The 17,665-nt window shown below is 48.4% G+C and overlaps 1 protein-coding gene across 3 annotated transcripts in view; it reads left to right on the top strand.

The window, feature by feature from the left end:
• Window positions 1-17,665, top strand: part of SEC16A (SEC16 homolog A, endoplasmic reticulum export factor) — a 149,766-nt gene that overhangs the window by 6,783 nt on the left and 125,318 nt on the right. For all 3 annotated transcript variants that reach the window (XM_068249127.1, XM_068249125.1, XM_068249124.1), the window contains exon 2: window positions 13,170-16,768. In XM_068249127.1, coding sequence (XP_068105228.1) covers window positions 13,238-16,768 — 3,531 coding nt within the window. In that variant the 5' untranslated portion in view covers window positions 13,170-13,237. The remainder of the gene's footprint in view (window positions 1-13,169; window positions 16,769-17,665) is intronic.

Here is a 17,665-nt window from a genome sequence, read left to right as displayed (position 1 = left end):
GAGCCACACCTACACAGTCTATTCTATGGAGCTGCACTCCCCATCAGACAGAAATCTTACCCCCTTCCATGTAGTATGAGAGCCACACCTACACAGTCTATTCTATGGAGCTGCACTCCCCATCAGACAGAAATCTTACCACCCTCCATGTAGTATGAGAGCCACACCTACACAGTCTATTCTATGGAGCTGCACTCCCCATCAGACAGAAATCTTACCCCCTTCCATGTAGTATGAGAGCCACACCTACACAGTCTATTTTATGGAGCTGAACTCCCCATCAGACAGAAATCTTACCCCCTTCCATGTAGTATGAGAGCCATACTCTACACAGTCTATTCTATGGAGCTGCACTCCCCATCAGACAGAAATCTTACCACCCTCCATGTAGTATGAGAGCCACACCTACACAGTCTATTCTATGGAGCTGAACTCCCCATCAGACAGAAATCTTACCACCCTCCATGTAGTATGAGAGCCACACCTACACAGTCTATTCTATGGAGCTGCACTCCCCATCAGACAGAAATCTTACCCCCTTCCATGTAGTATGAGAGCCACACCTACACAGTCTATTCTATGGAGCTGCACTCCCCATCAGACAGAAATCTTACCCTCTTCCATGTAGTATGAGAGCCACACCTACACAGTCTATTCTATGGAGCTGCACTCCCCATCAGACAGAGATCTTACCACCCTCCATGTAGTATGAGAGCCACACCTACACAGTCTATTCTATGGAGCTGCACTCCCCATCAGACAGAAATCTTACCCCCTTCCATGTAGTATGAGAGCCACACCTACACAGTCTATTCTATGGAGCTGAACTCCCCATCAGACAGAAATCTTACCCTCTTCCATGTAGTATGAGAGCCATACCTACACAGTCTATTCTATGGAGCTGAACTCCCCATCAGACAGAAATCTTACCCTCTTCCATGTAGTATGAGAGCCACACCTACACAGTCTATTCTATGGAGCTGCACTCCCCATCAGACAGAGATCTTACCACCCTCCATGTAGTATGAGAGCCACACCTACACAGTCTATTCTATGGAGCTGCACTCCCCATCAGACAGAAATCTTACCCCCTTCCATGTAGTATGAGAGCCACACCTACACAGTCTATTCTATGGAGCTGCACTCCCCATCAGACAGAAATCTTACCCTCTTCCATGTAGTATGAGAGCCACACCTACACAGTCTATTCTATGGAGCTGAACTCCCCATCAGACAGAAATCTTACCCCCTTCCATGTAGTATGAGAGCCATACCTACACAGTCTATTTTATGGAGCTGAACTCCCCATCAGACAGAAATCTTACCCCCTTCCATGTAGTATGAGAGCCACACCTACACAGTCTATTCTATGGAGCTGAACTCCCCATCAGACAGAAATCTTACCCCCTTCCATGTAGTATGAGAGCCACACCTACACAGTCTATTCTATGGAGCTGAACTCCCCATCAGACAGAGATCTTACCCCCTTCCATGTAGTATGAGAGCCACACCTACACAGTCTATTCTATGGAGCTGCACTCCCCATCAGACAGAAATCTTACCCCCTTCCATGTAGTATGAGAGCCATACCTACACAGTCTATTCTATGGAGCTGCACTCCCCTCAGACAGAAATCTTACCCCCTTCCATGTAGTATGAGAGCCACGCCTACACAGTCTATTCTATGGAGCTGCACTCCCCATCAGACAGAAATCTTACCACCCTCCATGTAGTATGAGAGCCACACCTACACAGTCTATTCTATGGAGCTGCACTCCCCATCAGACAGAAATCTTACCCTCTTCCATGTAGTATGAGAGCCACACCTACACAGTCTATTCTATGGAGCTGAACTCCCCATCAGACAGAAATCTTACCCCCTTCCATGTAGTATGAGAGCCACACCTACACAGTCTATTCTATGGAGCTGCACTCCCCATCAGACAGAGATCTTACCACCCTCCATGTAGTATGAGAGCCATACCTACACAGTCTATTCTATGGAGCTGCACTCCCCATCAGACAGAAATCTTACCCCCTTCCATGTAGTATGAGAGCCACACCTACACAGTCTATTCTATGGAGCTGCACTCCACATCAGACAGAAATCTTACCCCCTTCCATGTAGTATGAGAGCCACACCTACACAGTCTATTCTATGGAGCTGCACTCCACATCAGACAGAAATCTTACCGCCTTCCATGTAGTATGAGAGCCATACTCTACACAGTCTATTCTATGGAGCTGCACTCCCCATCAGACAGAGTTCTTACCCCCTTCCATGTAGTATGAGAGCCACACCTACACAGTCTATTCTATGGAGCTGCACACCCCATCAGACAGAAATCTTACCCCCTTCCATGAAGTATGAGAGCCACACCTACACAGTCTATTCTATGGAGCTGCACTCCCCATCAGACAGAAATCTTACCCTCTTCCATGTAGTATGAGAGCCACACCTACACAGTCTATTCTATGGAGCTGCACTCCCCATCAGACAGAAATCTTACCCTCTTCCATGTAGTATGAGAGCCACACCTACACAGTCTATTCTATGGAGCTGAACTCCCCATCAGATAGAAATCTTACCCCCTTCCATGTAGTATGAGAGCCATACCTACACAGTCTATTCTATGGAGCTGAACTCCCCATCAGACAGAGATCTTACCCCCTTCCATGTAGTATGAGAGCCACACCTACACAGTCTATTCTATGGAGCTGCACACCCCATCAGACAGAAATCTTACCCCATTCCATGTAGTATGAGAGCCACACCTACACAGTCTATTCTATGGAGCTGCACTCCCCATCAGACAGAAATCTTACCCCCTTCCATGTAGTATCAGAGCCACACCTACACAGTCTATTCTATGGAGCTGCACTCCCCATCAGACAGAAATCTTACCCCCTTCCATGTAGTATGAGAGCCACACCTACACAGTCTATTCTATGGAGCTGCACTCCCCATCAGACAGAAATCTTACCCCCTTCCATGTAGTATGAGAGCCATACCTACACAGTCTATTCTATGGAGCTGAACTCCCCCATCAGACAGAAATCTTACCCCCTTCCATGTAGTATGAGAGCCACACCTACACAGTCTATTCTATGGAGCTGCACTCCCCATCAGACAGAAATCTTACCACCCTTCATGTAGTATGAGGGCCATACCTACACAGTCTATTCTATGGAGCTGCACTCCCCATCAGACAGAAATCTTACCCCCTTCCATGTAGTATGAGAGCCACACCTACACAGTCTATTCTATGGAGCTGCACTCCCCATCAGACAGAAATCTTACCACCTTCCATGTAGTATGAGAGCCACACCTACACAGTCTATTCTATGGAGCTGCACTCCCCATCAGACAGAAATCTTACACCCTTCCATGTAGTATGAGAGCCATACCTACACAGTCTATTCTATGGAGCTGAACTCCCCCATCAGACAGAAATCTTACCCCCTTCCATGTAGTATGAGAGCCACACCTACACAGTCTATTCTATGGAGCTGCACTCCCCATCAGACAGAAATCTTACCCCCTCCATGTAGTATGAGAGCCATACCTACACAGTCTATTCTATGGAGCTGCACTCCCCATCAGACAGAAATCTTACCCCCTTCCATGTAGTATGAGAGCCACACCTACACAGTCTATTCTATGGAGCTGCACTCCCCATCAGACAGAAATCTTACCCCCCTTCCATGTAGTATGAGAGCCATACCTACACAGTCTATTCTATGGAGCTGCACTCCCCATCAGACAGAAATCTTACCCCCTTCCCTGTAGTATGAGAGCCACACCTACACAGTCTATTCTGTGGAGCTGCACTCCCCATCAGACAGAAATCTTACCCCCTTCCATGTAGTATGAGAGCCACACCTACACAGTCTATTCTATGGAGCTGAACTCCCCATCAGACAGAAATCTTACCACCTTCCATGTAGTATGAGAGCCACACCTACACAGTCTATTCTATGGAGCTGCACTCCCCATCAGACAGAAATCTTACCCCTTCCATGTAGTATGAGAGCCACACCTACACAGTCTATTCTATGGAGCTGCACTCCCCATCAGGTAGAAATCTTACCCCCCTTCCATGTAGTATGAGAGCCATACCTACACAGTCTATTCTATGGAGCTGCACTCCCAATCAGACAGAAATCTTACCCCTTCCCTGTAGTATGAGAGCCACACCTACACAGTCTATTCTATGGAGCTGCACTCCCCATCAGACAGAAATCTTACCCCTTCCATGTAGTATGAGAGCCACACCTACACAGTCTATTCTATGGAGCTGCACTCCCCATCAGGTAGAAATCTTACCCCCCTTCCATGTAGTATGAGAGCCATACCTACACAGTCTATTCTATGGAGCTGCACTCCCCATCAGACAGAAATCTTACCCCCTTCCCTGTAGTATGAGAGCCACACCTACACAGTCTATTCTATGGAGCTGAACTCCCCATCAGACAGAAATCTTACCCCCTTCCATGTAGTATGAGAGCCACACCTACACAGTCTATTCTATGGAGCTGCACTCCCCATCAGACAGAAATCTTACCCCTTCCATGTAGTATGAGAGCCACACCTACACAGTCTATTCTATGGAGCTGAACTCCCCATCAGACAGAAATCTTACCCCCTTCCATGTAGTATGAGAGCCACGCCTACACAGTCTATTCTATGGAGCTGAACTCCCCATCAGACAGAAATCTTACCCCCTTCCATGTAGTATGAGAGCCACACCTACACAGTCTATTCTATGGAGCTGCTCTCCCCATCAGACAGAAATCTTACCCCCTCCATGTAGTATGAGAGCCACACCTACACAGTCTATTCTATGGAGCTGCACTCCCCATCAGACAGAAATCTTACCCCCTTCCATGTAGTATGAGAGCCACACCTACACAGTCTATTCTATGGAGCTGCACTCCCCATCAGACAGAGATCTTACCCCCTTCCATGTAGTATGAGAGCCACACCTACACAGTCTATTCTATGGAGCTGCACTCCCCATCAGACAGAAATCTTACCCCCTTCCATGTAGTATGAGAGCCACACCTACACAGTCTATTCTATGGACCTGCACTCCCCATCAGACAGAAATCTTACCCCCTTCCATGTAGTATGAGAGCCACACCTACACAGTCTATTCTATGGAGCTGCACTCCCCATCAGACAGAAATCTTACCCCTTCCATGTAGTATGAGAGCCACACCTACACAGTCTATTCTATGGAGCTGAACTCCCCATCAGACAGAAATCTTACCCCCTTCCATGTAGTATGAGAGCCACACCTACACAGTCTATTCTATGGAGCTGCACTCCCCATCAGACAGAAATCTTACCCCCTTCCATGTAGTATGAGAGCCACACCTACACAGTCTATTCTATGGAGCTGAACTCCCCATCAGATAAAATCTTTGCAAGATGCTGCACACAAAGATGCTGTACAGACACAAAAGATCAGTATCTGCAAAGGCGGCCGATAACAACCACCTGTACAGCAGCCACCGGGACTTTTGCAGGAGCGAGGTGAGCCGCTTTTCGGCTTTGCCCTGCGCCCACGCGAGTACACAATCAGCTACTCGAGTGTTTAAAATTGTCACCTTCCTGTCATTTGTCAATTTCCATGGCTTACGAGGAGACCCGGAGGCTTCTTCGATTTTAAAGTGGAATGCTGGAATGGGAGCTGGCGGGGGAACGAGAGGATGCAGAGAAGACTGGGGAGGATCTTACGGCCCGTCCTTACTGGCGCGATTAGCGGGTCATCCCTACTAATCCTCGAAGCGCTAGCACTTGTTAAAGCGCAAGTGCAATACTAACTTATGGCAGTGATCTCACTGCCGCCGATCATGGGCGGTTCGCGATTAGCGGCAATTACAAAACGCGGTGCATGCAGAAATTTTCCGCGATTCTAGATCTTGATACAGTACTTAAAAAGAGCTTATTGCGATCGTTCAAAAATCGTGAGTGTGTACAGTGATTTTACCGTGCTAATCGCTGTAAAATCACCTCTGCAAAAAGTTTGCGACTACAACGTTGAATGGGCCCTAAGGGGTCCAGAGCCTTCCCTCCTCTTAGGTGAGTGTCCAACCTACCGTGTTTCTCCGAAAATAAGACACTGTCTTATATTAATTTCAGCCCCAAATATCATCATGCTAGGTCTTATTTTCGGGGAGGGCTTACAATTTTTTTTACCAGTGGCAGCACCCAGCCCAGTAAAGCCATTCCCTCCCTCCCTGATGTGCTGCTGGTACATAGCCGAGGGGACCTTGTCCAGAACGGCAACGGCAGCCCAGTAAAGCCCTTCCCTCCCTCCCTCATGTGCTGCCCTGGACTACCGTAGGTCCCCTTGGCCGCAGAATGGCAGCCCCAGCCCAGTAAAGCCCTTCCCTCCCTCCTTCCCTCTGCAGAGTGGCGAGCGGGCATTACAGCGCAGGATACTCACCGGCTTCCGACGTGCCCGCGTTAGCGTCTTTCCTCAGCAGCGTCCAGCTTCCTCTCCCTGGCAACGGCGGCTCACGTCATGTGACGCGGATGTGCGTGCGTCACATGACTAGAGCCGTCGTTGCCAGGGAGAGGAAGCTGGACGCTACTGAGGAAAGACGCTAACGCGGGCACATCGGAAGCCGGTGAGTTCCTTCTGCTGTAATACGGTAATGCTCCGCTCGCGACTCTGCCAATGGAGGGAGCGAAGGGGACGGGGACACATTGTGCGGCCGAACTAGGCCTTATATTCGGAGAATGTCTTATATTTCAAGCTTGCTTGAAATATAAGACCTGTCTTATTTTCGGCGGATGTTTTATTTTAGGGGAAAGACGGTATTTAATTATTATTATTTTTTTTTAGGATGTACATTTGTCCTTTAACCACTTCAGGATTCTGCGTACGCATAAGTACGCCCCTGAATCCTGAAGCGGTTTCCATGGAAACCGTTCCATGTCAGTTCACGGAGGGTGTCTCCGTGAACACCCTGCGAGCCTCCGATCACGGCTCGCAGGGTAAATGTAAACACGCAGGGAAAATCTTCCCCGCTGTTTACATACATACGGAGGAGATCGGCGATCCCCGGCCTCTGATTGGCCGGGGATCGCCGGCATCTGATAAGCTGAAGCCTATCTGAGGCGGCGCAGGATGGATTTCCGTCCTGCGCAGCCCATAATGAGGGGAGGGAGGGAAGGAGGCAGAGGGAGGAATAGCACTGCTTTGAGGAGCCCCCCCCCCCCCCGCTAGGCACAGCAGCGCGGTGGCGATCAGACCCCCCCCCAGCAGGACATCCCCCTAGTGGGGAAAAAAGGGGGGGGGGGAAGTCTGATCGCCCTTCCTGCTATCTGATCTGTGCTGCGGGCTGAAGAGCCCCCGCAGCACAGATCATCCAAACCACCCGAAACCCGGAAGTGGTTAAAACGCTTTGCGGTTACACCCGTCCTAATTTGTGTTTGCCGACAGTTTGTGGTTTTAGCACCGCTGTGACGAGGAGTCCTTACAGGCACTGGTTGCTGGAAGGTTGAGTCATTATTAGCAGATTATTACGGGAGGATGTTTGACTTGTACACGTAGCAGTGAGAATCCACACGAGCATCTACAGTGAATGGATGTACAAGACGCTGTCTCTTTAACCGTCAGCCCTTGTTTCCTAAATGGGTTATAAGTTGGTTGTTAAGTCAGTTTTTATTGTTTACAACAGGTTGTAAAAAATCTGTTTTCTTTACCAAGAAAAGCCTCCTCTACCTGCTTAGAGGATGTACCATAAAGTGAACCTCCAGACTAAAAATCTACTCAGCAGCACTGGAAAGGCTTGGTGTTTCTTTAACAGTTTCACAGCAGCAGAACTCTGTTTTTCTCACTCAAGCCTCATTTTTAGCTGCACAGAAGAAAACTGCCCGGGCATTTTTCCCCTGATGCCGTGCAAAGCATGATGGGATTTCTGATGTTGTTGTTCTCGTTGCCTAGTAGCTGGGAGAGGTGCTCAGGACACAGGACAGTTGGAACTGTGTCTTATCCTCCCTGTCACCTCCTTTCATCCAAAAACATGGCTGCCCCCATGAAATCACAAAACTTTGCCTGTTCTTTTAAAACAGGGTGGGTAAGAGATTATATTACCTATCTATTCTAATTAACATAACTAATGTAACTTAATGACAGTGTATTTGTTTAGGCTGAAGTTCCCCTTTAACATAACGCTTGTAAGTAGCTAGCTTTTTATCATTTAGCAATTGATTTCACGCTGTCATTGCAATATGATAGTCCAGAAATTTCGGAAAACAAAACAGATGCAAATTAAAGCACACCTGAAGTGAGAGGGATATGGTGGCTGCCATATATATTTCCTGTTAAGCAATACCAGTTGCCTGGCTGTCCTGCTGGTCTCTTTGGCTGCAGTAGTGTCTGAATCACACACCTGAAACAAGCATGCAGCTAATCCAGCCACACTTCAGTCAGAGCACCTGATATGCTGCATGCTTGTTCAAGGGCTAGGACTAACAGTATTAGAGGCAGAAGATCGGCAGGACAGCCAGGCAAGCTGCATTTTTTAAAAAGGAAATAAATGTCAGCCTCCTTATTTCTGTCACTTCGAGTGCCCTTTAACAGGGGTAGACCCCAGTAAGGGGCCAGACAGTTGTTGAAGCACAGAAGTGTGTTATCAGTGCCGCAGCACTACGGATCACGTAAAACCTCCTGCAAAGTCGGTTTTTATTATTTTCTTTGCTTTTCATGGCTGTGGGAAAGTCATGTGACCCGCAGACTCACCCCAGCTGACTTGCTCTGCGTTTACATTGCGAGATAAAAATCTTCACGCAGTTGCTTTTTGACGTTCCTTCTTCCACGCCATCAGCTGCGGCCGTGGCGAGTGTTCCGTACGTTGTTTGCTTTCAACGTCCCAATTCATCGTCCTAATTGGCTTTTCTCTGGGGCGCGCTCTGAGTCACTGCTGGCTTGTTTGCCCAGAGACTTATTATCAGGCTTTTGTAGCTGCAGAGAATTTAAAGGTGACTTAAAGAGGAACTCCAGTGAAAATAATGTAATAAAAAAGTGCTTCATTTTTACAATAATTATGTATGAATTATACGATTATGTGTATACTAGGTGACCTAAGCCCATTTAAAAACGGGCTCTAGGTCTGTCACCGCCGCATGTCAGCACGCATTCCACACCCTGCGCGCGCACAAATATCCGCCGTGTGCACACGCCCGCCCACCTGCCAGCTCCTTGGCCCCGTCCTCCTCTGCCCCGTCCTGCCGTGCCTCACTCCCTTTCAGTGTCTCTGCACATGCGCAGAGAGAAAAAACACACACACACAGGGGCATGGGACGCCGAGACACTTAGGTTTTATTAGGTAGAATAGGATTGTCAGTGTTTGCTCTTTGTAAAATCTTTCCTCTCACTTATTTACGTTCTGACATTCATCACATGGTGACATTTTTACTGCTGGCAGGTGTTGTCAGTGGAAGTAGCTGCTGCTTGCTTTTTTTGGCAGTTGGAAACTATTTCCCACAATGCAGCAAGGTTCACAGACAGGAAACTGCCAGGAGTACCACGGTCCTCAGTTTCTTGTGGGAGGGGTTTCACCACAATATCAGTCATACAGAGCCCCTTGATGATCCGTTTGAGGAAAGGTGAAGATTTCTCATATAAAAGGGGGTATCAGGTACTGATTGGGATGAAGTTCAATTCTTGGTCAGAGTTTCTCTTTAAGTCAGGAATTTCTTGTCATATCCCCTCCTTTGCACTCTCCCCCGCTGCTTGCTCAGCGTTGATTGGCCCCCTCTTATTAGCCCTCCCCTTAAGTATTTGGGGTGTCGGGGAGCCCTGCCAGCAGCGAGTCCGCTTTGTATCCAGCAGGGATTTGTAATCTGTCCACATCCTGGTTGGATAAGAAGCTCCTGCACTGCTTTAAGCTCAGTTTAAACACTGATGTTATCTTTGGCTGACACGCCCACAAAACACGTGGAATTCTTTTCACTTTTCTGTCATCTCTGTTCAGCGACTTTCAGGGTATTTCCTTTCCTTTCTTATTTTTTGGGGAAGTCATTTCATGAAACACGATCCGCTGAATACTTTTATTTCATGTCTTAAATGTCACTTGTTTGGTTTAGATTTTTAAAGCACGCTTGAAATGAGCGGGATATGAAGGCTGACATATTTATTTCCTGTTAAACAATGCAGATTGCCGGGCTGTCCTGCTGTTCCTCTGCCTCTAATACTTTTAGGCTACTTAGACACTAAGACGTTGCGTTTTAGGGGACGATATGGTCGCATAACGTGCCCCTAACGCAACGTATGGTGGTGCGGGAGAGGACGGTAGTGTGAGCCGCGTTAGGCGGCTCTATCCGTATAAGGTCTCCCAGAGTGGCGCTGATTGGCCGGCGGTACCACGTGATGCGGAGCGAGACACTCCGCATCACGTGGTCCCGCTGGCCAATCAGCGGCCGCCAGTGCAGTGAATATTAAGTAGCCATGTGCGCGGCTACTGTAGCGGCATCTCCCCGCCTCCTCTCCGCCCCCCACTGAGCATGTGCAAACAGTCTAACTAAAGCCGCTAGAACGCACAGCATGCTGCACTTTCCCTACAACGTGCAGCGTTACATGTAACGCAACGTGGGCAGTGTGAACAGCCCACTTGTGTTACATTGCTGTGCGTTGGGGGAGCGTTACAGGCTGCACTAACGTGCGCCTGTAACGTCTTAGTGTGTAAGCAGCCTAAAAGCGGACCTGAACTCAGAACTTCCTCTCAGCTCTAAAAGATAAGCAACAGCATAATAACCTTTAAATAATTATATTTCTTTGTTACAGCGGATAGAAATCCTGCAATAAATCTGCAGTGTGTCTACTTCCTGCTTTCATGGAAGCAGACATAGGGTTAACATCCTGTGCTTACAAATTAGCTGTTCTGAGATTCCTGAACTGACACCACTGAGAGATCAAATTACACCTTGTGATTAGTCACAGATGAGGGGGAATCAGACAGGCTAAACTTTATAAATACATACAGGGTGCATTTATCTGTTTTCCTCCTGTCCAGTGCAAGAGTTCAGGTCCACTTTAAATGGCATTTTCCGTAGACTATCCCTTTAATGAGTCCAGTAATGGTATGGAATCCTGCTTAGCACAGTCACGTGACTGAAGACGGCTGCCCAGAACAATTACGTTTGGTTGTACCTCATTTCACAGCAGACAGGACAATTAAAGTTTACATCCAATTTGTGTTAGTCTAATTTATTAAGTAAACTGGGACTGTAGTTTTGGCAGAGACTTCCAGCAGCAGCGTGAGGTGCAGGGCGCGGCGAGGGAGACGGTATTCCCGTGTAAACGTTCTCGCTGCGTGACTGTCATTTTCTTCTGGAGTGATAAGAAATGCCCTCCTGAGGGACCGGCTGGCAGGGGGGTTCTTGGCTTCGTACAATGTTTAGCGGGGTCGTAACTGCAATGTCAGAGACGGATCGGTACAGGCCGAAAACCAATTTTATACTTCTAATCAGGGCTGAAGAGTTGGAGCAGTTTATTGGTACCTGGAGTCGGTGGTTTCATAAACTGAGGCGTTGGTTTTGTACTTGCTTATTGCCATAGCCCTGCTTATAATAGTGTTTTTTCCATTTCACTGTTGAACACAAAGTGATCTTGAAAGGACAACTATAGTGAGAGGTATGTGGAGGCTGCCATATTTATTTCCTTTTAAAGAGAGTCTGAAGACTAAAAAAACTAGGCAGTCCTGTTCAGCAATAAGGTCATAGCTGAAACGCTACATTCCCGCGCCAGAACGCTCAATGAATACCCCCGAAATCCCTGGGGCAAAATTAGAGCGTCCTTCCGGGTAGATGCACAGCTTTGTGCAGTAGCTCCGCCTCTGCATGCGTCAATCTCCGCGGATCTCCACCTCCTCTCGCCCCTCTGTCTTCTTTCACTGAGAGGGGCGGGAAGAGGTGGAGATCTGCCGGAGATTGGCGCGACTAGAGGCGGAGCTACAGCCAAAAGCTCTGCCTCCCCCGGGCAGCAAAATCCACGACCTGGAAAGGCATGGAATTTTTCCCCGGGATTTCGGGGTGTTGAGTGATCGTTCTGCCATGGGGATGCAGCATTTCAGCTATGGCCTTATTACTGAACAGGATTGCCTAGTAAAAAGTTGTGTTTTTTTTTTTTTTATCCTTCATACTCTTTTTAATCAATACTAGTTACCTGGCTGTCCTGCTTATCCTCTGCCTCTAATACCTCTAGCCACCGACCCTGAATAAGTATGCAGCAGATCAGGTGTTGTTGACATTGTCTGATCTGACAAGATTGGCTGCATGCTTGTTCCAGGCAGGGCTGTGGAGTCTGAGTAATTTTGGGTACCTGGAGTCGGAGCTGGTGGTTTTATAAATCAGGTCTTTGGAGTCGGTACAAAAATCTTCCGACTCCGGGTACCCAAAATTGTTCCGACTCCACAGCCCTGTTATAAACTGAGGAGTCGGAGTCGTATGATTTTTGTACCAAATCTACAGCCTTCGGAAATATTAGACTAAGGAGTCTGAGCCATTTTGGGTACCCGGAGTCGGTGGTTTCATAAATTGTGGAGTTGGAGTCGGATGATTTTTGTACCGACTCCACAGCCCTGATTGCAGGTGTGTGATTCAGAAACTGCTGCGACCAAAGAGGTCCGGCATTTGGTATTGTTTAACAGGAAATAAAAATGGCAGCCTCCGTATTCTTCAAACTTTAGTTGTCCTTTAAGCTGGCAATACACTGGTCGGATTTTCCTTTCGATATCTGATTCTGCTAGAAATTGATTCCCCAACATGCCGGGACGTTTGACTGATCAATCGATTTTTAGCTGAATGGATCGAATTAGCAAGAGCTTATGGGAGCTCAGTCTGGGCAGGAGAAGGAGGTTATTAGCCAGAAATTTCAGAGGCAGAGGGGAGGAGGGGGAGTGAATTTTTCACAGGCTGAGGGGTGGAGATGCAGTTGCAGATTACCTGTGTAATGATGACAAAAGGAACATGGCTGCCCTCATTGTATCACAGGAATAAATAATCATAACCTGTTGAAGCTGTATGCAGACAGATTTGCTATGTAAACTATCTAAACTTTAGATAAGATATATATATAGACAAGTTACTTGTTATAGTTCGTTTTTCATCTCGCATCCGCTTTAATATAATGTTAAAATCTTCTGTCTTCCAGATTAATCTGCTGATTCTTTTAACACGAGAGGAGATCCAGGGCACTATAGCAAGCGGGAAACGAGCATCATGCAACCACCTCCACCGGCCGGTCCTTCCGGGTCGGGCGGACCCCCTCCTCGCATGGGAATGACCACTAATGCATATTGGCGCAAGAGGACTCCTACTCCGTCAGCCATGGCGCCCCCTCCGGTGCAGCCAGTCACGGACCCCTTCGCGTTCGGCAGAATGACTCCTCAGAGTATGGCGCCTGGGAATGCGCCGAACGCAAACATGTTGACCATGCCATCTTCATCTCCATCACTGTACCCCCAACCCATCCCTCAACCTACGGCTGACAATAACGCTCTCGCTGGCGCCCAAGCATCGGTACCAAGTTCTGTTTCTCAACCTGTGCCCGGAGCATCCATGCATAACGTACCTCCTGCTTCCCTACCTGGCGGTCATTTCACAAACATGGCTTCCCTTCCTACTACCCAACCAGGGTTTGGTCATCCAGCTCCTACATCTGTCTATAACGCGGTGGGTGGACTCGATAATGCTTTTGCGTCTAGTCAAGGAAGATCTCAAATTAGACCAGAGACTGGTAAGGGCAACAATGTTTCAGCACCATTACCGATGTATCCTCCCACATCTTCTCAGCAGACCACTGCACCTTGGGGGTCTACTCAAGGTGCACCACCACCACCACCACCTACCTCCAGCCAGAGTCTCCCTCCAGCTGCTCAGCATCCCACCTACAGTGCCCCATATTATTCCCCTCCTTATTTAGAAGTGTCTCATCTTCCACCCCAAGCCAGTGACCCAGCTTACTTCTCCGCCCCACAAAGGACTGCCCCAGCCCCATTCCCACTTCCTGGCGGCTCAAACCACCTCCAACAACCTAACCCTTCACAGTTCAACCCCACGCCCATGGAATATATGCATAACCAAAATCTCGAGCAGAACAGCTGGTTTGGTCAACCCTATCAAGAACCTCAGCAGAACCAACGACTACCCAACACCGTCCCATTAGCAGCTGCTGGAGCACCATTGTCTCTGCCCGAACATAGGCCTCTAAACGAACCTGCAAAAATTCCAGACGGTGACTCTAGTTCAGGGACAGTATCAATGTTCTTTAAAGGGGACGAGGCAGAAAACGTGGAGATCCTTTCAACAGACCAGCAGCAAATGCCCAGTACGTCCGGCGGTAACCCATATCAACACAATATGGGGCGACCAGCGCCACTGTCTCCTCAACAGTCTCAGCCACCTACCGCAAACAATCAGGCCCATCCTGCCGTTACAAATACCCAGCCGTTTGTACCGCAGGCTGCTAGCGGGTTTTACGATCCACATGTACCGTGGAAACCAGACGGCGTAGAGCACCAACCCACAGAAGCCAAAGCGGGAGGGGAGCAGCCCTATGACAACATAGAAAATATTGAATGTGTTCAAAACTTAGAAGTTCTACCAAATGAGCCTCCTAATAGTGTTTTTCCGACTAATGTAATTGCCGAAGGGTTTAGATACGGGCCAGCCCCTGCTTCAGCTCCTCCTAAAAATGTTCCCACCCACGTGGAAGGTTGGCCAAACGTGGAGGCACCTGAAGGGGCATCGCGTTCCCTCCGGTCTGATAGTGTCTCCTCAAACTACAGCAACTTAAGCCACCGAAGTCTTCCCATCCCGCCCAGACCTCAGGAACTAGTGGGCACCTTCATTCAGAAGGAAAGTGGAAAGCTTGAGAACGAAAAACCAACCAGTTTCTTTAAGCAGATTGACTCTTCCCCATTGAGTGTTGAAACAAATCCCCATGCTGTGCCCCAAAAAGCTTTCCATGGTAATTTGTCTCAACCGCCAACCCCAAGTCCTCCAAAACCCACTGGAATATTTCAGGCCAGCGCAAACAGTTCTTTTGAACCAGTCCGTTCGTACATTGGGATTAAATCGGTCGAGGCTGACCATCCAAAAGTAGTCGAAGTTCGAGAAGCGAACATGCCTCTAAATGCCCCCCATAGTGCCATGCCGGCAGCTTCACCAGGTAATTTGGAGCAACCTCCTGACAACATGGAGACTATCTTCACCGGCAATGTGAACGCAGAAGTTTGTTCGGTAAATAGTGGACATCTTTTCGGTGGTGGACACTTTGAAAACTTACTACTAGATAAGCGACCTTCATCGAGAGCCCACGGGTCAAATAAAAAATGCGAAAGCCCTGCAACTACTCTGTGGGCCCAGGGAGAACTGCCCAACTTTGGAGGCAACGTCCTCCTAGCCCCACCAGCTCCTGCTGTTTACGTCCCCCCGAAACCTCAAACCGAAGTGATACAGCCTCCGGAAGATGGGGTTCTAGACACTGCAAACAGAACTGACCCGATGACGTTTCCAACCACCACTGAGGAACATGCATCGTCAGAAAATCTCGAGAACCCCCCGAAAATAGGAGATGATGAGCAGCCTCCGTCACAGGCAAGTTCCGGTTACGCCAGCTTGCTGTCTTCGCCACCCACAGAATCTTTGCAGAATCAGCCCGTTTTAATTGCTCAGCCGAACAAGAACTATAATTTAACTCAGCCTATTAATTTTTCTTTGACTTTGCCCAATCAAATTAAGAACGTTAATTCTGCAAAAGAACCTGCTGCTGAGAAACCAGCTCCTGCTGGAAATTATATACCTGATCACAACGCTTCTGTCTCTCTGCTTCAGCCGGGACCTCCGCTTAACATGCCCAGTACTCTGAATAATAAATTGCCACCTGGCAGTGATCATTTTTCTGATCTCTTTTCTAACCTGCCTCAAAACAGTCTTATGCCGCCTTCAGCCAATCAGATTCCTCTTAATTTGGCCACAGATGGGCAGAGAAGTGTCAAGGTTGAAAGTGTACCTGTTGAGTCGATAAATTCTGTGGTCCCAGTATCTGCTTCTAATGTTCCGGTGGGTGGTGGAAGTATCCTGGGCACGATGGTTAACCACCACGTGGAAAACATTGGGGCTCTTGATTTTACAGTCCCACGGGCCCCCGCTAATCAAATCAATAATGGCCGTGTTCCTGGCCTAAACAGGCCACAGGCAGAAGCCCCCAAACACCCAAATCAGCCAATCGGCGTCCCAAATTTCCATCCTGGCCCAGATAATACCAACCAGGGTTTTTATCAGCAGGTGACAAAAGATGTCCAAGTTCAGCCACCCCCAGAGGCCTCACAGATGGGACGAGGGTCCTCTCATGAGTACATGACTCCTGTTTCTCAGGCCGCGCCTGGAGCCCCTCCAGGACCCGTACCTCCTGGTTCCAGGCCTGGGCCTTACCCTCCACAACCAGAAGCTCCCAACCCAAGCACCCAGCATCCTGCAGATCCACAGTACGGTGGACATTCCGAACCTGGACCTAAATATGGATCTTCAGAGCAGCCACCTTACCCACCACAGCCGATGGCGAATGCAGGTGCTCCAGTGAACCCCAACCACGCAGCGGGATATCCAGAACCACAAAGACCACCTGCCTCTACAACGCCACAGCAAGCTGATCCTTATTACTATTACAGAGGCTATGGAAACTACCCATCGGCCTACCAACAACAATATCCAACTGCAGATCCTCGGACTTCACATCTGTACTACCAGGTAACTTTGTGCAATTATTTTGTTTTTCATAAGTTTAAAGAGAACCTGTAACAAAAAAAAAAAAAGTTCCCCTGAGGGGTACTCTCCTCAAGAGGGTTAAGCCTCGGTCCCAATGAAGCTTCCCCCACCCCTGTAGCTGCAGGCAATCCAGCGCTGGCTCCCCCGAAGTGTTCCGGAATCCTCCCTCGACAAACCTGATAAGCGCTGATTTATTTACCCTCCCTGGCTCCAGCGGGGGCGCTGTTGTGGCTCTCAGCACGGCAATAGACAGAAATAACCGATCTGTGTCGGGTCCGCTCTACTACGCAGGTGCAGGAGACTTGCGCCTGTGCAGTAGAGCAGACCGTCAGCGATCGGCTATTTCCGCCTATCTCTGAGCGGAGAGCCGATACTGCACCTGCGCTGGAGCCGGGAAGGTAAATATTTACATCCCCGCTCTTCGGGGAGCTTTATCGCCACTGCCATGGGACCGAGGAGGACGGGGGAAGCCTCGATAGGATCTGGGGTCTTCCCCCACCCGAGGTGAGTACCCTCAAGGGGAACTTTTTCTCTTTACAGGTTTTGTTTAAAGAGGGATTGTGAGGCATAAAATCAATAATATTTCCCCACTGCTCTGTGTTTATTATGTGGTCTACAACCTGACCCTGCCTTGCAAGCATAACAAAAAAATCATTAGTGTCTCTGCTCTAACTAATCTTATCTTAGTGAGTCTGGCTATATTTGGTACATTGCCAAGGAGAGGGAATCTTGTTATCTCCCCTCCCACATTCCTGCTCCTGACTTATTAGCTAAGGGAAGTTCAGTGTGAAGCTGCTGAAATACCATCTATGCTGTGCTCTCATGTGTTTCCAAAGCAAGCTAGATATGACAGTGAAGTTTCTAGGAGAGAAAAAAAGA

Source organism: Hyperolius riggenbachi, chromosome 8 (assembly GCF_040937935.1).
Source record: "Hyperolius riggenbachi isolate aHypRig1 chromosome 8, aHypRig1.pri, whole genome shotgun sequence".
NCBI classification, from domain to species: Eukaryota; Metazoa; Chordata; class Amphibia; order Anura; family Hyperoliidae; genus Hyperolius; species Hyperolius riggenbachi.
Note: the sequence above shows the minus strand (reverse complement) of the source record. Positions and strands in the feature narration are given on the sequence as shown.